We start from the raw sequence: 22,102 nt of genomic DNA, 5'->3' as shown, positions 1-22,102 counted from the left end.
CCTTTAAGAGGAGAGCCTGGGTCTCCCGCAGCCTCAGCGACTCTCAGCGACAGTGCCTGCTGGTTTTCACAGCCCTAAGTTGAGGGGAAGTCTCTTCCAGGCCCTGGACCCCTGGGCTGGGGGCCTGATGTGGGGCTGGGACCCCTCAGTCCTCTGGGAAACCTCCGCACCAGGTGTGGGCCAGCGGCCGCATCTCCTGGATTCAGCCCCGATCCGCTCAGGTCTCTGCCCCTCCTGCCGGTCTCGGTGCTTCTTCAGTTCCCTGGTTGTAGGGCTTCTGATGAGCTAGATTTCAGGAGGTTCTGAGGGATGGCTGCTCTGTTTTTTAGTTGTAATTTTGATGTGGTTGCGGGAGGTGGCGGGTACAGCTATGACCTATGCTGCCTTCTTGTTCCAAACCGCTCAACCCTAGCTTATTTTTAAACTTTATAATTTAAAAAACTTTTCGACTCTTGATTTAACACTTAGCTTAAAACACTAAGTATAACTGTACAAAAATATTTTAGTACAGCTTATATAGCTTAACTAAAATATTTTTCTTTATGTCCTTATTCTATAAGCTTTTCTCAATTTTTAAAAACTAAGACACATACACATTAGCCTGGGCTCCACAGGGGCAGGGAGATCAATATCACCGTCTTCCACCTCCACATCTTGTCCAGGGGAGGGTCTTCAGGGGCAGTAACGTGCATGGAGGTGTCACCTCCTATGATAACACTGTCTTCTTCTGCATCACCTCCTGAAGGACACTGCCTGAGGCTCTTCTTAAGGACCCATTATTTTTTTTCAGAAATATGTCCGTGATGGTCTGCTCGGTTTGCTTCTTTTTTTCCATTATAGATTTGCTCATAAGCAGATATTGCACTATTAATGAAAACTTTTTGGTGTCGGGGTCCATGCTTTCAAACTTTTAAAGGAGCTTGTTGAGGTTTGCAAAAGCTTCTGCTAAACCTCTCACTGTGAATTTTCTTAGGGCTTCTTCTCTTTCTTCTGCAATTTCCTTTTCTCTTGACTCTTCTTCAGCTACATGTTCCTGTTCCAGTTCCAACAGCTCCTCATTAGTCAGTTCCTTAGGAACCACCTGTAGAAGCTCCTCAATGGCATCCTCACCCACAGCAAGGTTAATGCGTTTGCCATCTCAACTGCAGCCTTGTTGGTTTTTGCAACCTTGTCGTCGTCGACAAATCCTTTGAAGTCAGGGACAAACCTCCTGAGTGTCTTCTTCCAGATGCCCTTTATATACCCCTTGGTGACATTGCCCCAAGCCAAAGCAAAGGTCTTAATGTCTCATGGATGCTGTAATCCTTCCAGAATTTCTCCAGTATCTTCCATACTTGCTTGGGCAAAGGTCCTCCTTAGGCAGCAGGCCTTAATAGCTATTATATCTCCTTGATCCATTGGTTGTATCAAAGAGGTGGTGTCTGGAGGGAGAAATACCACTTTGATATTGGGATGAAGATCACCAATAAAAGGAGGATGTCCAGCAGCATTATCTACAATAAGTAAAATCTTGAAAGGTGAGTTATTCTCTGAACAGTACTCCATTTCACTGCCAGAGTAATTCAGGGGGCATCTTGGAAGAGGAGCTGGGTCATCCATGACTTCTTATTGCTCCTGTCTGTACACTGGCAATATGTGCTTATTGATATGCTTGAAGGCCCTGGGGTTCTCACTGTGCCAGATCACAAAGGTTTTCCATTTGTAGCCTGCAACACTGCCTGTTATCCTGTCCTTAAAAGCCTTAAAACCTGGCAGTGACTTGGCCTCCTTATGGATGAAAGTCCTTTCAGGCAAACCTTTACAGATTAGAAAGGTTTCATCCATACTGAAATTCTGGCAAGTAATTTCCTCCACAATCATCTTACCTAGAGTTTCCAAAAATTCCTCAGCTGCCTTCATATCAGCACTCACAGACTCACCACTCACTTTCACATTATGTTATGAATAACGACTCTTGAATCATTTAAACTACCCAGAGCTTGTGGTAAATTCAACTTCACAGCTGGGTCCAGCCTTTTCTTTCAACATCGCAAATAAGCGTTTTGCTTTGGCTGTGATCATCATAGTGCCGAGAGGGATACGCTTATGTGTCCGGTCTTCAATCCAGGTCACTAGAAATGTCTCCATGTCTGGAAAAGCTCTTCTTAAAACTTTTTAGTCTTGTTGCCCTCAATAAAGCAGGCCCTTTAACAGCTTCCATCACGTTGCTTTTGTTCTTAAAGACTGCAGCTATAGTGGAATGGGGCATGACTGACAGGTGAGCAATAACCAACACCGATTTTCTACCTTTGTAGTCCTTAATCACTCTTAATTTTGTTTCTAGGTCAATCACTTGATGTGTGCTCTACCTGGCAACACTAGCAGTGAATTTAGGGACCAAAATGTATAAAACAACATGAGATTAAATCAAGCACAAATGAAAATGATGTACTTGATCCATTGGTTGAATCAAAGAAGTGGTGACACGATAAACACAAGATGTGTGAGGCTGCTGCTGGAGCAACATGCATACTGTTTTATAGCAAACTCTTTTTATAAGTAGAAAGAGCTCATTCTAAAGTAACGATAAAGATACAGTTTGCTAAATACATAAACCAGTTACATATTCATTTATTTTCACTATCAAGTATTATGTACCGTACATAACTGTATCTGCTGTACTTTTATACGACTGACAGCGCAGTAAGTTTGTTTATACCGGCATACCACAAACACATGAGCAATACGTCACACTACAACATTACAACGGCTATGACATCATTAGGTGATAGGAATTTTCAGCTCCATTATGATCTTATGGGACTACACTCATATATGCAATCTGTTGTTGACCAAAAATGTCATTATGTGGTGAATGACTGTATGTATGGTCTCATTCTCTCTCCCTCCCTCTCTTCTTCCGGTCTTCCCTCCCTCCCTCCAATTCTACTATACTCTCCTCCCCAGAGTTGGTTAACATTTCCTAGCACACTACCAATTCCATATATTTTGCCACTGTATTACTGCAATCATTAATAAAAAGTTTAGCAAAAATACCGTTTGATAGTGTCTAACAGTTTACAAAGTACCTTTCATACCAACCTTATAAAAAAGAATTTATTAGACTCACTTTACTTATGGGAAACTAAGGTTCTAAGATTTTGGGTAAATTGCCCAAGGTCCAGAGCTAATGAGTAGCAAAGCTGGGACTCAAACCTGGTCCTTCTGAGATTCTAAATGTTGTGCTGTTCCCATGCCACACTGCCTACCCATGGGGATGCAGCTCAATAAATAATCCCTCTGAGCCTAGTGTCTGTTAAATAGGGGTGGAAGGATGGGGAGGAATTGCATTAGATAAATTCTAAGGTTCTTTCCACCTCTCACATTCTGTGCCCATAATTCTAGGTACCTTGGCATTTGAGAATTCGAGTGCTTTAGAGAGTCTAATCTCCCTATTCCTCAGAACAGTGATCAAAAAGCTAATTCATATTAGGGTGGCAATTTTATAATAATCCAACCCTTTTCTCCTGGTCTCCTAGGTCCTTCAACACATAGATTGAAAAAAAATAACAAAACTTGTCACCTGTTTCTTACCTCGGTATAACCCATGCTGGCTGCAGCAATGAGGGCTTGCTGGATTGCCTGGCTCTTCTTAAACACCCCTTGCTGCTGGCCAGCCATTGTCCAATCACACTGAATCAAAAACTTGACAACCTCCAGATGACCTCGGAGTGCAGCATGGACCAAAGCACACTGCCCATTCTTATCCAAGTGATCCACCTAAGGGAAGGGGACACAGAGAAATCTGTGTGAATGAAGACTTGTGGCTGTATTCGCACTCTAGTCACATCAGCACACTGCACAGGTCTGAAGACAGAGCCAGTCCTTCCCGTACCCTGAACCAATCTGAGAGCACTTAGAGAATACTCTCCTACTCGGGCTAAATCACTACTGAGCTGTAACTCAGAAAGGTGCCCCTCTGGGGAGAACCTCATTTTATAAGGTCAGGCTTTTGTTTTTATATCAAAAGAAACCAAAAAACAAAACTCCCAGTTCCAGCTTTGTTTTCCTAAGGTACATTCTCCTTTGTCCTTAAATAGTTCTTTTCTGACCAAGATTTAAAAGACTTGTAGTTCTCTTGGTACAAAAAAATGTCTTTGAAACCATGAAAGGAAAGAAAAACATTTTGAAGCTCATTTTTTTTTGGTCTTTCAAAGCAGCAAAGTATCTTATACCATGAATTACATATCTGACCACCAAGCTTTGGCAAAGGCTGCGTCTTTCTTCCAATGTGAGGGCAGAATCCCAAAGACCTGGCCAAAATGGCTAGAGGTACTTGACGCTTAACACTAGATTAAGTTCCAAAAGCAGTTTTTACAATCTCAGTGTTGGTTTCAAGTTTAGGCTAAAAGAAGAGCCTGATTAAAGATCAATCTCCCAGAAGGTCCCCAGCCATAAGCCTTTTCTGACAGGCAGGCAGATTATCTTCCAGTGGTAGTTAGAACATTTGAAACAGAAGTTCTCTATCTGATTTTCCCCAGCTTTAGGTATTCAACACGTTTACTGAATACCTATTATGTGCAAGGTACCGAGCCCTCACAGGAAATGTGTGAATGCAGGCTTGGACCAAGTTGTGTTTGATTCCAAAGTGTACAATTTTAACGATTTGCCTCCTCCTCCTCTCATGAAGCCAGAAGACAAGTGGTTTACGAAGCACTAAGTAAACAGAGGTAGCAAGTACAGGTGACTCTTAGGACAGGTGTAGGGGATATGGAAGGTAAGAGATGGGATGGTAGCTTCTGGTTTGAAGAAGAAAGGAACATTTCTCTTTTGGGTTAGAGGAGGCATTCATAGGTTTGTAGCAACTGGGGGGAAAAGGCAGTGTACATTTACAAAATAATGAAATAAAATGTGAGAGAATGAGCAACTTAACTGAGATAAAAAATAAAGGTGGAGGCAATCGCTTTGGAAACACTTCCTTCCCTAAGGCAGAAGTAAACGTGAGTGTAGGTAAGGATTCATAGTTTTGAGATGGAGGTACACTGAGATGAACTCAATGTTAGTAATGTAGGAGGGCAAAATAAGTTTGATAGGGTATTGAGAAAAATACAAATGATTTATACATCTGCTCTAGGAAAATGAGAGATGAAGAAAATGATAGCTGAGTAGCAGAAAGACCCAGTTGAGGTTAAAACATGAATTTATAAGGCGCAGATATCATTCGGTTTCTTGAGGTGTTCATGCCAACGAGCAGGACTGTAGAGGTGGCCCATCACTGTATCACATTAAACATCGAAGGCTCTGGGATTTCACTGAGAGTCCCAGGCCCCAGTTCTCAAAGGAGTCTCAGTAGTCCCACTCTCTTCCCTGGTAAAAACATTGGACGCCTCAGAATGAAGTCGTACATATTACTTAATATTTCATTGCAAAACCACCAAAATCCTCAGTTCGTTTTCAGGACTGAAACAAAATACCACGAGGTTACAATTTCCCCAGAAGCCTCCATTTTGAGACCAGCACTTTTCTTTTCACCAATGTTTTGAAATTGAGTTCTTTTATATCAGTGGCTCTTGGGTTACTATAAAGCAAACACATTTTTTAGAAAGGTTTTCAGAGAATTAAGACCTACTGACAGAAACACTCCAAGTGCCTCTGATCAGTTTGAGAATAAACAGAGAATCACCTTTTCCCCATACCTCTATGGTGATCTTCAAGGGTAGGGTGAGGGGGTCTGGTCACTGTTCTTATCTCCATGGCTAACTTATCTCTACACATGAAAGGCTGAGTCTGCAGGCACCACTCAGTTCAGACTTCACACTGCAGTATCCTTTCTCCTCCACTTCTCCTTCCTCACTCTGAGCTCAGTATGAGAATTTCTTGGTTGTTAGGTAGGGACTTTTTGTGGCTGCTGATAATGAGGTTTCCTAAGTGCCCCTCAAAGGTTTTAGGGCTGTGTCCAGATGCAGGGTGGAACTGGCATGCAAACACTGGGATGTATGCAGAGCTTGTACTCCCTTTGATCTGCTCCTTAACAGGGTTTGATGTGCTCCTCCTAGATTCATGAGGTAACACAGGAGATAAGGCAGACTACAGCAGGAAAAAGATAAAGGGAAGAAAGGAGAAGCAGCAGAGCCAGGCAGCCATTACCTTGGCCCGTTTCTTGCACAGCAGCACAACGATGCTCAGGTAGCCCGCCGCTGCGGCGTAGCCCAGAGGCGTCAGGCCGCTTTCAGAAGAGGCATCCACATTGGCCCCAAACTCCAAGAGCAGGGCCACCATTTCTGTGTAACCAAGATGAGACTGGACACATAGAATTGGGGCATTATTTAAAACCTCTGTCCGGTAATTAATGTTCGCACCTCCCAAAATCAGCAGTCGGCTGACCTAGAAATATGTAAACAGAAATAATACTCAGACAAATATTAGTCACATCCTTTTAGTCATCTTTCATTATGTCATTTGGGACCCCATAATAGTGCCTAGTAGCATTTAGTAATTAATTTGTTCTATAATTGTTATCTGTTCCTTTTTCAATACCTTGCCATGGGAAAGGGATGTAAAATGTCTCTTTACACAAACTGCTTAGTAATTAGAGCAAGTGCCACCTGTACTGTAGTGATGAACATAGTCCTACTAAGTGAACTGTTGGTCAGAAAAGCTCCTACCAAAACAAAGAATACCTGAGACTGACTTACTCCCTAGAAGCAACAAGACCTGATGCTATAGGTCAAGAGTCAGCTACAGAAAGTAGAAGGTCAATAGTTTGGTCTTCAATTCACAGAATAAAATGAAACAACTTAAAATATATTAAATTATCAATAGAAGGCTAATAGGCAGTCTAAGGCAAATCAAAGATCAATTAAATAGCCACTTAAATAAATGTCCTCCTAATTTTATGGTTCTCACAGTTAATTCCTTAATCTAACATAACTCGCATGCACTTACCTTTATATTTGGAGTGTAGAGATTTCGTAAAGATGCCAATGCCATGGACAGACCTTCTGTGCTGTAGGAGATCCACAGACCTTGGAGGATGGAGGATGATACACCAACTTTTTTACTCAAACCCTGAAAAAAAAAAATTGAGACAAATCATTAGCCTAGCTAAAAAGTACCATCGGCAGGAAGTTAATGACCTCTAGGTTTGTGGTACTAATAAATGAGAGAGTAGAGCCTCACCCTAACAATGTCTGTGCCCAGCAAAACCACTGATGGGGACAAAGACTGGTTCTGTTGGAACAAGCTAAGTTAAACTGTCTCTATCTTAGTAGTCTCTGGCAACAAATCTATGTAATGCCTCTCTTCTGCTATATCTGGATGTAATCCCTCCCCTTTCTTATTCACCTTCTTGAATCAATCTCTTAAATTTAAGTTAGCAAAATATACACCGTGACACAGATAATGCAATGTGATCATTGATCTCCAGCTCATTCCTTTCCTGGGCATTTGGGAAAACTATATTTCCCAACCTTCTTTACAGTTATATGGGGCATGTGATTGAATTCTGGCTAATAAAATATGAGAGGTAATAATATCATGTCCAGGCTTGGCCCCAAACCTCCTATGTATTTCTCCACAATCTCTACTATTCTTCTTGAATGGAGGATTCTGAGGCCCTTGGAGATTTTACTGCTAAGTGGAAGAAGCCTGCCCAATGATCTGTACTGAACTGCAATGTAATTGAGAAATAAACCTTTGTTAAGTTATTGAGATTTTGCAGGTTTGTTACAGTAGCTAGCGTTCTTCACCCTGATTCCCAGTATAGTTTCAGTCATTCAGAGTACCAAAGAAATTTTAAACAAGAAAACCTTAGATGTTTAGAGAAAAGCTGGATGCTCCCAGACTGTTGAGTTGTAATTTTTGCTCAAGGGAACTTGGGTGGATTTCCACTTCTGGTAATGGTGGATCTAGGTAATTTGGACAAATATTCCTGCTAAGGACAACTAGGGAAAGCTATACAAAACTTAAAAAACATCCTTCTTGAAGACATGGGAGGACTACAAATTGGAGAAGAATTTCTGGGCCAAGATCTAGGATAGAATGAAGGCCAGGAGCAGTTTAGAGCTGTCACTGGGTGTGCCTGCCAATTCTATGGAACTACCTAGGAGTACTTTTGATAGCTTTGGAAATTATGGGGCAATGAAACTATTTTGTATGATACTGTAATGGTAGATACATGATATGCATCTGGCAAAGTCCACAGAACTATACAACACAAACACTGAACCCTAATGTAAACTATGGACTTGAGTTAATACAGCAATATAGGTTCATCAGCTATATCAAATGTCCCACACCAATGCAAGATATTAATAATAGGGGAAATGTAGTGGTGGGAGTGAGTATATAAGAACCAACTGTATTTTCTGTAAACCTAAAATTGCTCTAAGAAATAAAGCATACTAATTAAAAATAAAAGCCTGGGTTATACATCAGAATAATGGATAATGATCTCTGGGAGTAACGCTCAGAAATATGTGTGTGTGTTTAAAGTTCCCCAGGAGAATCTAATGTACAGTAGTCCCCCCTTATTTGCGGTTTTGCTTTCTGTGGTTTTGGTTACTCATCATCAACTGCAGTCTGAAAATATTAAATGGAAAGTTCCAGGAATAAACAATTCATGTTTTAAATTGTGCATCATTCTGAGTAGCATAATGAAATCTTGCAGTCCTGCTCCATCCTGCTGGGATGTTAATCATCCCTTTGCCCAGTGCATCCACCCTGTACACACTACCTGCTCATCAGTCATGTTGATAGCTGCCACAGTTATCAGATTGACTGTTGTGGTAGAGCAGTGCCTGTGTTCAAGCAACCCTTATTTTACTTAATAATGGCCTCAAAGCACAAGAGTAGTGATGCTGGCAACTTGAATACATCAAAGAGAAGCCATAAACTGCTTCCTTTAAGTGAGAAGGTGAAAGTTCTCGACTTGTAGGCCCTGAGCAGAGGAGTGTGAGTTGCTGCATCTTTCAGAGACGCTAAATACAGCCTTGCTGATTTGAACATCTGAACAATCTTCATTTCAAGGAATAAAGCAAGCAGAAGCAGCTTAAATTTTTAAAAAGAATACCTTCCTAGAGTCACTTATTAGTCTCAAGCATCATTGTTAATATCTTCCTGCCCTAAAGATTTCCTGCTTTAACTCATTCACTTGACCACATACTGGTGGAATGGTAAGATGACTGAGAGAGAGTCTTGTTCTAACAACAGAAAATTTAAAAACAAATTATTCTAACTTCCTTTTGGAGAAGCACACATAAAAGGGGCAAACATTAGTACATGTCATGGGACCTAGGCCAGTCAAAGGAAAGAAAATTTGTTGCTGATGGCAGTCAAATCTATGATGTTTTCCTGGAGATGAACAGACATGATCAGTGACTCGTAAGTCAGGCTGTTTGTTTAGTTAGTTGATTTGGTTAAGAGCTAGAGGGAAAAAAATGGGAAAAGGAGCTGAGTAAGAATAGACCTTGGTAAATGAACTTCAATTAAATGGACCAGTAAAAAGACCTCAAAGCAGCACTGAGAGTCCCAGTGAGGCTGGAGTAGATACATAGGAAATGAGTCTGAAATATAGAGCTAGACTATAGGATTTGGGGTATTAGCTTTATTTATACCATGGACTTGCTAGTCTACTGATTTCTTCTGCTTGGTGGAGTTGACCCTTTGTTCCTATGAGGTATGGGAGGAAAGAGTTCATTTTAGTTAATAAACTCAACAAAGGTGACAGGCAGATACCATTACCAGGCAGAATGTAGCAAAAAAACAACACTCCACAAAATTAAATTCTAAGCCGATGGATTCTTAAAGAGAACTTTAGGTTCAGACAACTAGAAAAAGTGTCTTTTCAGTATTTGTAACTATTGCTCAGGCAAGAAGGGATCTCTTTTTGTCAGGGATGAATGGTAATGGAGTCCCTTCCTTAAGTATTTGTTAGAATCTAAATTTATAACACTCTACTGGTCGGTAGGAAGCTTGCTCGGTATTTCTAAACACTTCATGAAAGAAAAAGAATGAAAAAATAAATAAATAAGCACTTCATGAAGAAAAGAGGAAGTATGAAGACACAAGAGCAATCTCATCTTGGGATCTCAGTTTTGACTAAGGTATCTTAAGATCATGGCAAAAACTAACCTTGGCGGTTACTCAATGAGTTTCTTTAAGGGAAATTATTTACCAATTTATCATCAATAACCCACTTGTAGATATCCAAGTATCTCCAATGGATTATTACTCTTCTTATCTAACCACACAAATGGCCATTTTTGGTTATAATAAAAGGAACCTGGTAAACAAAGGAAATGGTGCCTTTCATTGTAGAAAAGGGACTGGCAAACTATGGCCCAAGGCGAAATGCAGCTTTTCCACTAGTTTTATAAATCATGTTTTACAAGAATACACCACACCCAGCTATTCATTTCTGTATTGTCTCTGGTTGTTTTTGAGCTACAACGGCAGAGTGAAGTGGTTTCAACAGAGAGTCTGAACTTCAAAGCCATATTTGCCAATCACTGCTGTAGAGGATGCTAAGTAACCCCTGAAGTGAAAGGGTGGTATTACCATCTAAAATTTGTGCTTGCCCAGCAGGGCGTGGCTCAGCGGTTGAGCATCGACCTAGGATCCAGGTGATCGGGGTTGGTTTCCTGGTCAGGGCACATGCCCGGGTTGTGGGCTCCACCCCCAGTCGGGGGCATGCAGGAGGCAGCTGATCAATGACTCATCACTGATGTTTCTATCTCTCTCTCTCCCTCTCCTTTCCTCTCTCTGAAATCAATAAAGATATATTTTAAAAAATATAAAAATAAAATTTGTGTTTATTAAGTTTTGTCAGGAGGTTTTTATTAATAATTTGAACCATAAAATCTTGTATTAGATATATGTCTAGTACTTTGCATTTTATTATGTACCTTACATATTTTATAGGTATGATCCTTATATCAATCCTGACAGATACTGTTACTATTTTACAGATAAGAAAACTGAGACTGCTTAAGGTAAATGGCAGAATCTGTACTTGAACCCATGCCTTTTGATTGATGTCAAAGGATCTTCTACCCTCTAGATGTCTACTTACAGCACTTCTCCCTGGCCAATAGCTCTGTTCTGGGAAGAAATGCTATAGAACTGACCAATCAAAGGGACATTTCAGAGGGTAGCACTGAGGGAGCTAATGTAAGAACATTCCAAAATCCTTCCAGTGAACAGACCCAAACCAGTGAAACACCCTGCATCACAAACTAGACTGAAATGTCTCTGGCCACAATTCACAAACATCCCGCTTTCTTTTCATAGATTAAAAAAAAAATCTAAATGGCAATGAGAGAATTATAAAAGAATTGAAGGTGCTCAACATCATTGGTTATTAACATTAAAACCACAAGGAGAAACTACTTCATACCCACTAACATGGCTAAATTATATTTTGTGGCAGAGTGCATATGATTTTTTTAATACTAAGAAAAAATAGACAATGTCTAACAAGTATTGGCAAAGGTTTGAAAAAACTGAAACCCTCATACATTGCTGATGGGAGTGTGAAATGGTACAGCCACTTTGGAAAACAGTTTGGCAATTCCTCTTCTAGGTATATATCCAAGAGAAATGAAGACATGTCCACACAAAAACCTGAACATTGACATTGTAAATGTACTCAGTGCCACTGAGTTGTTCACTTTAAAATGACTAATTTTATTTTTTAAAATTTAAAAAGGGGAAAAAAATCTGTATCTAATGTTCATAGCAGCATTATTTACAACAGCCAAAAAGAAGAAACAATCCGAATGTTCAACTAGTGAATGGATAAACAAAATGGATTATTTGGCAGCAAGAAGGAATCAAGTATTGATACATGCTACAACACAGATGAACCCTGAAAACATCATGCTAAGTGAAGGAAGCTACACACAGAAGACCACATATTGTATGATTCCATTTATATGAAATGTCCAGAAAAGTAAAATCTATAGAGACAGCAAGTAGATCATTGGTTGCCAGAAGTTGGGGGAAGCATGTAGAGTACCTTCAAATGGGAACAAAGATTATTTTTAGGGTAATGTAAAGGTACTAATAGTGGTGATAGTTACACAACTCTAAATATACTAAAAGTCATTGACTTTTATACGTCAAATGGATGAATTTTATGGTATATAAACTATACCTCAATAAAGCAGTTAGAAGCAAAAAGAATGAAAAGGGCTCCGTAGCCAGCCAAATCTCCAGAATTACAGACCCTCAACTTCACATTTTCAGTGATTAATAACATTATATGTAATTTTTCACAAAGATGAAATAAGGAAATTTAAAATTGGAAAGAAATAGAAATTGGACATGGTACTGTTGGATAGAATTTCTAAGTGGTACTGGTTATAAGCATATAGTGTCTAACTTGCCTTTCATGACCTTCAGCTTCTGCACTGAGAATTCTAGCAGTCTGGGAGAAGCCAAAACCTATCAACAGGGAGCCCCCTGTATTTAAAAGGCCCTAAAAGTGCAGCATCAGGAAAAACATAGCCCAAGTCTACATTCTTCAGCTCGCCGTAGTGCAGGCACTTATGCTGTACACCCAAGTATTTATGGCCTGAGTCACACAGGGAGCCACTCTTATCTCAAGCAACCATGTTGTCTGTAGCAACATAAGATAAAACTGTGTCAATGACAGGGGTGTATGTTTAAAATGTAGTTCTCCATGCATTGGACAAAGTCACAGTGGGTCAAACAAACCTTCTTGTCATTCATCTGTTAACGTGGTGTTTTTTTTTATGGTACAGAAAAGACAGGCATAAATTATTTTGTATTTGATCCCAGGCAGACGGTGATGCTAAAAGCGTAAGTGTTTAAAGTGCTGATGCTTTAAAGTTAAATTTCCTATCTAACTGAAGGATAATAATCTTAGAATTTGTCGAAGTAGCAGATACTTTTTGGTCCCTCTGAAACCGGAAGGAGACACCTTGCCCGTTATTTTAGTCCCACTCTGCTCCCACTGAGGAAAGTCACTGGATAAGATAGTTTTTTTAGTACAGTGATTTATCAGTAAGACAATTATTCAAATAAAGGACCTGTCACTGTAGGTTCAGTCTGTCTATCTGATGAAGAGGCTTCTCTGGCTGTGTGCTTACATATGGGGAAGATTTGCTAGGCTCTTCGAGTTGCCTTCAACTGTCATCTTTCTCTCTGGAGAGAACTGTTTTATCTTTAACAGTATCTTCTGGAGGAAGCCCAACCCAGAGAACTGTTTAAGATACCTGTATCTCTCAACCCTGAGTCAGGAAAAGTGGTCTGAAGAGATTGTAGGGACTGGAAGTAGGAGACTTCTAGCAAACTTGGGCTAGAAAAACCAGGAGAACATTTCTTCCTTGACCTTTGTGTTTTTATCCCATACTGCTATCAACACTATAAATTCCTTGAGATTAGGGGCTGTATCTTTCTTGTTTTTGCAGCACTAGTACTGAGGACAATGCCTCAGTAAGTGCTGAGTAAACAAATGCGTATGTGCACAAAGAGTGAATGACACCCCTCTTCTGGGTCCTCCATTCCAGCCTTGTGAGTGTTGAGAGATGGAAGGTGATGCTATAGAGCACTTAAAAGTTCTGAAACCACTGGGAGAAAAATTGGGATTATAATTTGAAGAGAGAATGGGGAAAGTAGCTCAAAGGAAGGTTATTGTTGGTTCCAGATAGTTTGAAAATCATAGCACTAGGAATATTAAAATCTTCACTAAAAGAATTGTAAGAGGCCCTGGGCCAGGTGGCTCAGCTGGTTAGAGCATTGTCCTGATATGCCAAGGTTGCGGGTTCCATCCCCAGTCAGGGCACATACAAGGATCAACCAATGAATGCATTGATAAGTGGAACAACAAATTGATGTTTCTCTCTCTCCCTCAATTCAATAAAATACAAAAACCAAAAAAAAAGAATTTTAAGAAAAATTTGAAAGAGTAACTGCTCAGTGACTTTTTTAGAAAGTGTGAAAATCTGCAACTAACTGCTAAAACATGACTGTCCTCAGGAGAGCGTAGGTCATATATTGAATACATACGTATATACTTCTCACCTAAATGATAATATACGTACGTTTCCTGGAAGACTTAGCAATACAGTAAACTGAGAGATGGCAAATGTGGTTTTCTTTCCAAATGCCTAGGAAGGAACCGGCCATACTTTTTAGGAGATGGACTAACTTTGCAACAAAATAATTTCAGAAAGCAAAGACTACATTGAAGTAACAGAAGCTTCATAAACACAGTGTTAAGGAAAGTCTGCTGGAGATGGAAAGAAAAAAGCCCCTAATTTCTCTAGTTACCTTAAAAATGTGTGCTTTGAGGATGTGATGTCCCAGCTCAATAGTCTGCTGTCGGTTTAGTTTTCCCTCTTGGCGGGAAAACCAGAAGGCAAGTAATGTGTGACCACTCCTGCAAAGAAAAAGAGACTTGTTTTAGAAACGTTAATGCCCCAATTCTGCTTTGGGTGGAGGCCTGTTCCGGTATAGCCACACCTCCAACGAAACTCTGTCCCATTTGACCGGTTTCTTAGGGAAGGGCACCTACTACTGGGTAAGAATGAGTATTGAAAGGTTCCTAAGTGCATTACCAGACCTTTACCCAAATCACACGTGTGGATATCACAAAATGTCACTTCCAGTTAGCTTACACCCATCCCACACACAGATGGCATTAAAAGACTCATTTTTATTTTCTGTCTTTGTCAACTACTCTTATTTCACCCGTGCTTTAAAAGTCAGCATTCCTCAGGATCTCATTTTTGGTCCTAGTCTGTCCTCAGAATTAGCTCATCCATCCTCACTCAGAGTCTTCACCACCACCTGTATCCTGTATCTTTTTCCCTAATTAGACTTCTCAGCCTTAGATCAATAAACACCTGTCTATTGGATTTCTCCACCTGGAGGTCCCAGCAGGGTACCTCAAACTCAACATGTCCCAAACTGGATTAAAATCTTCTTCACCAAGTAAGTCCTCTGATCAGCAGCTACCCTTTCCCCTCAGTCGAGAAAAAGGAGTCCTTTCTCATTGGAACTACCCTTAGAGATGCTTTATACATCTCGTATAGTATCTATCACACTACTACATGCCCTCTCCTCTCCTAGACTGCAGGTTTCCTGGTGGTATCCTTTCTTCCCCATCTCAACAGATTTCCAATCTGTTATGAAAGAGAAAACCCCTTTTCTGCCTCTGCATGTTGTCTTATCTGCCCATGATGCCCAGAACTACTGTGGCCCTCTTGTAATCATATGGCAGCTGGCCTAAGACAAAACCAAAGGAAGGGCTAAACTAAGAGAATTGCAGAAAAATAGCACCTGAACCCTGACTGTACAGCACTAGAAGCTGCCTTAATTTTGGATTTCTTGTTATATGAAGTAATAAATTTATTATTTAATTCATTTGAGTTGGAATTTTCTATTTCTTCCAGCTAAAAGCATCCTAATGAAATACTCCTTTAAGTGTGAATGTATGTATGCATATGTGTGTGTTTCTGTTTACATTTATGATATATGGGTTATGTGTGTGTTTCTGTTTACATTTATGACAGAAATTCTGAGTAATTTATATTCTCCAGAATGCCTAGCACAGCGTATTGCATATAAAAATTCTCCATGGCCCAGCCAGCATGGCTCGGTGGTTGAACATTGAACTATGATCCAGGAGAATGCAGTTCGATTCGTGGTCAGAACACATGCCCGGGTTTCGGGCCTGGTCTCCGGCAGGGGGTGTGCAGGAGGCAGCCAATCAATGACTCTCTTTCATCATTGATGTTTCTAGCGCTCTCTCCCTCTCCCTTTCTCTCTCTGAAATCAATAAAAATATATTTAAAAAAATAAAAATAAAAATCCTTCATAAGTTTTTTTTGGAAGCAAAAGAAAACAGCATTAAAGAAAGGACACCGTATCACCTTTGGGATGCACCTTCTCAGCACATTGGTGCTGGTAGAACTGTGGACACAGAATTGTCTCTCTACTCTCCACCAGTTAGTGGTCAGCAGAGTTCTTTACGGAACTGGTAACACAACTTTTCTACTCCTTTCATTTGAAGTGTCGCAGAAAAGGGAAATGGGCCCAAGATCTCAGTTTCAAGTCCAATGAATTAATCCAACAGAAGGAAAAATTAGTATTTGTTGGGACACCTTCTTGAGAGGAGGCCCAAATGTCTACTGGATGGTTTTCTCTCACATTGAACACTGGCTACTCTGCCAGGTTTAACATTTGAAGATATCTCACACCAAAGTCTGAAAAGCAAACACATTCTTTATTTCTTGGTAGTTTTTTTGTTTTTAAGTTTCAGTAAAGAACCCGGAGAACAGGGGATGGGAGAGTTCCCATCTTACAGGAATCATCTCAGGGAGATTTCATTCTAATAAGATAAAAAAATTAATTCTACCATGTTCTAATCTTGAGCTTCATAGAATTTCCAAATTCTAGTGGTTATCTGATTGGATAAGATTAACCATTATGGAAGGGAAATTATTTAATTGAGAGACTGGCTCAGACAAGTGTAGTCTTCATGGAACCTGAGGATATGAACCCAGGGTTGTCTCACACTCACAAAATCTGGAAATTGCTACTGAACTTTTATTTATCCATTTAAAGCCCAATTTACTTGGTAGGCTATTTTAATAGAGCATAGGTAAGTGAGAAGATAATGAGAAGCATTTCTAAAGTGCCCTATTTCAAAGTTCTCAAAATCCTATCTAGTTATTAACACTGGTATAAGAACTATTACTTTAAGTAACTCATCCATGGCTGTACATAGTGACTGGAACTCCTGAATACAGGCCTCTGACCCACTACCCATAATTCAAGCCATTTATGAGAATCCATGCCTATCAGAATTAAGGGAAAAAGTTCATACCTCACAAGGAAACGAATTTTCAGTTAAACACAAAATTGACTTTGCCCTAGTGCTTTCATTTTACTACTATAACCAAGAAATCCTGGTAAGACATTTGCATTTCTCTAGTATACATTTCAGCTGGCTACAAGTACTAGCGCTTGCTTTGTTGTTGCTGATCAGGCACACAGGAGAAACAAGCAGCAATATAGGCCAAGGGAAAGATGAAAGAGACACTGTAGTTCATTTCTTTTTGGATGCAAGCAAATTATATTACTCATAAAAGAACGACTCTGATCAGTTCACTGGACTCAAAGCTTATGGTGTTCAGGACACAAAGGGTAAAGGCAATTTACAATATATGCTGGCATTTTCATTTGTACCTTACTGTTTTGATAAAATATGGTACCACTGGCTAACCTATGGTCTGCATGTGTTACACTTACACTTGTCTATATTTATTTCTATTTTTCTTATCATTTTCTTACTCCTGAACTCACTTCCTTTTGACTCCCAGTCTTGCTATTCTCTAAGATTACCAGTAGCCTCTTAATTGGTTTTCTCTTAGCCTTTGATCTTGTTTCTTTCTTTTTATTTTTTCCTTCCAGCATTAGGTCAGAGTTGAAGATTCTTCCCCAGCACCGTCCCTGTCCCCATCCCCATTCCTGGATATATACGTGCTCTGACAAAAGGCAGAGAAGGGAGTATCCAGAATAGCAGAGGATAGATCCTATCTCCATTCTCATTTGCAGCCCCCCTATGTGGATTACTGGAGACAAGTGACACTCACCCTTGGACAACTGTGGATTACAAGGCAGTGAGGAACTACCCTCACATGATGATACTGTTTCCCTAGACCTCAAGTATTGAGAACTATGAAGTCTCTTAGAGAAAAAAAAACCCTTCTGAAGCAAGACTCACCCTCCCTCCCCTCTGCCCATTTAACAGTTTGGAAGTTGAATAGCTTGTTTTATATAAAACATACAATGGCACTGTTTGTTTTTCTAATAGATTTTCACTGAGCCCCCTAGGGAGATAGCTAGTCTTAAAGTTTCTATTTGTAGCACTGAAACATGCTAACAGATGGACTCAAATATTTCCAGCATGGATGTTTTCTCCATTGTTCTAGTCCTAGTCACTAATGTGTAGTCACAGAGATTTCATTAGCTCTTGGAATGACAAACTCGATATACAACACTTTAGTGTTTCAGAGAAACACCACCGAGGCGTTCTGATATTCCTCTGTGCGGTGCTCAGATGTGATAAAGTGACAGTCATAGCCAGTTGGCAAGAACTGCTTGCAATCTAAAGCCTATCTTATTTATCTTATAATTTGGGCTGAAATAATGTGTGTTGCTGTAAAACGTCCTTATATTATAGAGGTAAATGTGGGGAACTGTTCGGGAAAACCTAGTGAGAATTATGGGCAGAGACGAATAGCTACTCCCTTGCACAGTCAGGAGCTGTCGTGAAGTGGCTACTTTACCAAGGATCTGGCGTTCATGTTCAAGAGGGGTCACGGGATTGAGTTCTGGCTAATGGAATACGGGCAGAAATTATATTCATCGTTTTAGGCCTGGTCCAGAAATTTCCTTTGACTTCCACGACCTTACTGTCTCATGTTTCTCCTTCTAACTATAAAATGACCCTTGTAAATTATTTGGTTCGTAATTTTATTCTAGCATTTACATATAACTATTCTGTTATATGCTTCTAAACTTCCTGCTTTATACTCTTAACTTGGGTGATCTTGTTACATTCTATGGCTTCTGTCAGTTATTTGCTGCTAACTCCCAAATCCGTAACTCTGTGTCTGAGCTCTCCCTTTTCCTATTTTCCGAAGTCATATGTCTAAATATATTTGTGCATCTTCTCTTGGAGGCAATTCATTATAAACATGTCCAAATAAGGACTCACCTTTTCCCCACAGCCGGTTCTCCCTCCTGCCTTGGCTCATGCCAGAACCCCTCCTCCATTCAGAATGCTCTATGCTGGTCACTAGCTTCACTATCTTCTGGCATTCAAGGAAAGTGTTGAAGCCACTTTTGATCCCTCCACCCTAACCTTCCACACACACATAAAAGATCAAGCGTTTTTGAGTATCTCCAAAATCTCTCTTCCATACATACCCTGCTCTCTATCCTTGCATTATAGGTCTTGGCATTCTCACCTACACTTGCTATAAACTTTGTAACCAGTATCCCTGCAGTCTCTCCTCTCCTTCAACCTATCCTCCACACTGTCAGAGCTATTTTTCACATCATCAGAGTTATCTGATCTGTCACCTCCTCCTCCTCTTCCTCCTCAAAGATATAAAGACTCCTCATCTACAGAATAAACTGTAAGGCCTTACACATGGTATTCAAGGCTTTTTTCCTAGTGACACTTCTATCATTCTTTCTGACCATGTTTCTTAATCTCTAATCACAGCTTCTCTCAATTCCCCGAAGGCACTTAGTATCTTTGCACTTGCTTTTGTTCCTACATTACCCTTTTTTAATCTACAGTGCTCTCCCACTCCAATGCTGCTTAATAGAATCAGCTGATATATCCCTTCAAGGCTGAACTCAAATGTCACCTCTTCTGTCAAGTATTTCCTCTCTGTCTAGGTTCCTAGGGCACCTTCTCCATGGCACCACTGTTGGCTGCTCTGTGCCTGACTTCCCTTTAGAGGGCAAAGGCTTTAATGCCGGGGTGTCTTATTCCCCTAAATTTCTCTAGTGTACAGCACAGCCCTTGGTGTGGAAGTTTGATAAATGTTTCATGAATGAATAAACGCTAAGCAGATGGGTTCCAGGAAGAGCAACACGAGGACTTCTAGATCCACATTCCAATTCACTACCCAATTCAGCCTTGAGTTTGCAGGCATCTCTGTTGCCATTGTTCAACAGTGAAATAAATGTGACTATGATTCAAATATTAAGAACAGATTGACAACCCTGATCTCCTTCACTTTCATGTTAAAAATTCTGCCTGCAGTTAAACTTTGGTAACTGCTGCCTTACACTCTGCTGTTGCTATCAATTCTCAGCAAAGGACACCCACACATCTTTGCAAAAATTCTTTCCTTCCTCCTTAGCTTATCAGTCAGGAGCTGCTTTGGCATGTTCTTCTCATGGCTTTTGCATGGCAACTGAATACAAAATACGTTTCTAGTCAGCTTGTCTCACTGTTTCTTATTCAATGTGGAAGTGAAAGAGCCCGATGAAAGTAAACTATATGCAGCAGCAGACTGTAAGCAGAGTATGCCCAAGATCTACCTTTGTAGAATAAGCAGAAGAGCATTCTTTCTTTTTAAACAAAGACTTTGGAGTGATTTACTGCTTTCTCCCTTTGCCTCATGGCTCCCTATTGCCCTTCTGTTTTGTTAATGCCCCATTGGCTATAGAAAAATGGACACCTCTCCTCTGACAATGGAGTCTTTAGCAGTTGGCAGGGTTTTGTGAGGCAGAAGAGCTATGATTCCACTGAACTGTCACAGTTTGAACCATTAACAGTAGGCACAAGAAGATTGATCACTTCTTTCTTCTTCCTCCATGTTCCTTAGCTCTTTGTTTATACCACTGGTACAGCACTCTGCCTTGAATTATAGCTAGTTATAAACGTGTCTGTTAAAACCACTAAGCTATAAGTCTTGGTAGACAGATGTATCTTATTCATATTTGTATCCCCTGCAGTGCTTAACACAAAACCTTGAATATATTACATAATGAATGTCCATTGAATGCTTGCTGAAGCACTCATCTTTGCTTACTCCTCACACATGGTCACAGGGTGAACAAAAGACATTGTATTTTGAACTGTGAGAAGTTTCACAAATATTTTCAGTTGCAAGCTTAAAATTAGTACCACTTACCATTCTTTTGTTCACTAATTCATTCATCATTAAAAAAATATTTACTGAGTGCTCACTGTGTGCCAGGCACTCTATTAATCATTAGGAAGACCAAAGTGAGCATGACAGAAAACATTCTTGTCCTCGCTTGAGCTCACTGACATTCTAGAGGTGAAAGTAAACAAGAAAGGAGTATTCACATATAGTAAATTAATAATAGATTATGATAAGTGTTAGAAAGTAAAAAGGTTGCTATGATAAAGAAGATGAGGAGAAATTACTTAGGTAAGGTGACAAGTGGAAGTCTAAGGAGGTGGCACTTAAGCTGAGATCTGAAGGAAACGTGAGAGGTCTTGCCATGGGATGAGCGAGGGAAAGTGAGCTCCAGATGGAAGGAATTGTTAAGTGCAAAAGCCTAGAGGTGGGAAGGAGCTTAGCAAGTCCTAGGAACTGGCAGATGACCAATTATGACCAGGAAATTGTGCACAAGAGAGACAATGAACAAGCTTAATTTAGAGAGGCAGGCAGAAGCTATCTTTGTAATACAGGGCTTTAAAAAGTCTTTGATTTTATTCTAATCACAACAAGAAACCACTGAAGGATTTCAGGAGGCGTTTACAGAGTCTGATTTTGTTTTTAAAAATCACTTTGGCTGCTGGTGAAATGGATTGAAGGAAAGACCAATTAGGAGGCTAAAGTAGTCCCATGAGAGCCTAGGGTGTGGTAAGTAGAGATGGAAATAATGAATACTTAAAAGTAAAATTTGGGTGGTAGAACAAACTAGATATGCTACAGTGAATACATGTCTCACAGCTGTGGGTTCTTATGGTGGAGAGAATAGAAGACTATTAGAGTTGATTTTACCAAATGTGGAGATCTGCTTTTGAAAGTATGTAGAGACAGCAGAGTAAGTTGCTCTACTTACAAAAAAGACAGTGTGCTGTCATATCCCACTAAGCTGGCGATAACTCCTGATTGCTGTGCCATTAATCTTAGTTTGACAACCTAGGAAAGCCTGTGGGGTTCCCATCTTTTCATTCAGTCAGTGTTGCCTCAGAGACTCACGATCAGGACAAATTAGCCTCTATTTCCTATGTAACTTTCAGTACAGTAGTCCCTCCTTACCCAGGGTTTTTACTTTCCATGGTTTGAGTTATGTGTAATCATTCTGAAAATATTAAATGGAAAATTCCAGAAATAAACAATTCATAAGTTTTAAATTGCATGCTGTTCTGAGTAGTATGATGAGATCTCATGCCGTCTAGCTCTATCCCGCTTAACATGAATAATTCCATGGTCCATCTTATCCAGGCTGTATACACTACCTGCTTTTTAGTCACTTAGTAGCAGTCCTCTGCTATCAGATTGTTTATCAGACACAGACACACACACCCCACATTCACATAATTCTTATTAGAGTATATTGCTATAATTGTTCTATTTTATTACAGTTG

At 40.0% G+C, this 22,102-nt stretch overlaps 1 protein-coding gene across 6 annotated transcripts in view; it reads right to left on the bottom strand.

The window, feature by feature from the left end:
• TANC2 (tetratricopeptide repeat, ankyrin repeat and coiled-coil containing 2) overlaps positions 1 to 22,102 on the bottom strand; it is a 205,023-nt gene that overhangs the window by 30,959 nt on the left and 151,962 nt on the right. For all 6 annotated transcript variants that reach the window (XM_087826279.1, XM_087826280.1, XM_087826281.1 and 3 more), the window contains 4 exons: positions 14,275 to 14,383; positions 6,925 to 7,047; positions 6,127 to 6,363; positions 3,574 to 3,759 (listed from right to left, as the gene is read on the bottom strand). In XM_087826279.1, coding sequence (XP_087682405.1) covers positions 3,574 to 3,759; positions 6,127 to 6,363; positions 6,925 to 7,047; positions 14,275 to 14,383 — 655 coding nt within the window. The remainder of the gene's footprint in view (positions 1 to 3,573; positions 3,760 to 6,126; positions 6,364 to 6,924; positions 7,048 to 14,274; positions 14,384 to 22,102) is intronic.

The sequence above is a fragment of the Miniopterus natalensis genome, chromosome 17, assembly GCF_054644295.1.
Source record: "Miniopterus natalensis isolate mMinNat1 chromosome 17, mMinNat1.hap1, whole genome shotgun sequence".
NCBI lineage: Eukaryota > Metazoa > Chordata > Mammalia > Chiroptera > Miniopteridae > Miniopterus > Miniopterus natalensis.
Note: the sequence above shows the minus strand (reverse complement) of the source record. Positions and strands in the feature narration are given on the sequence as shown.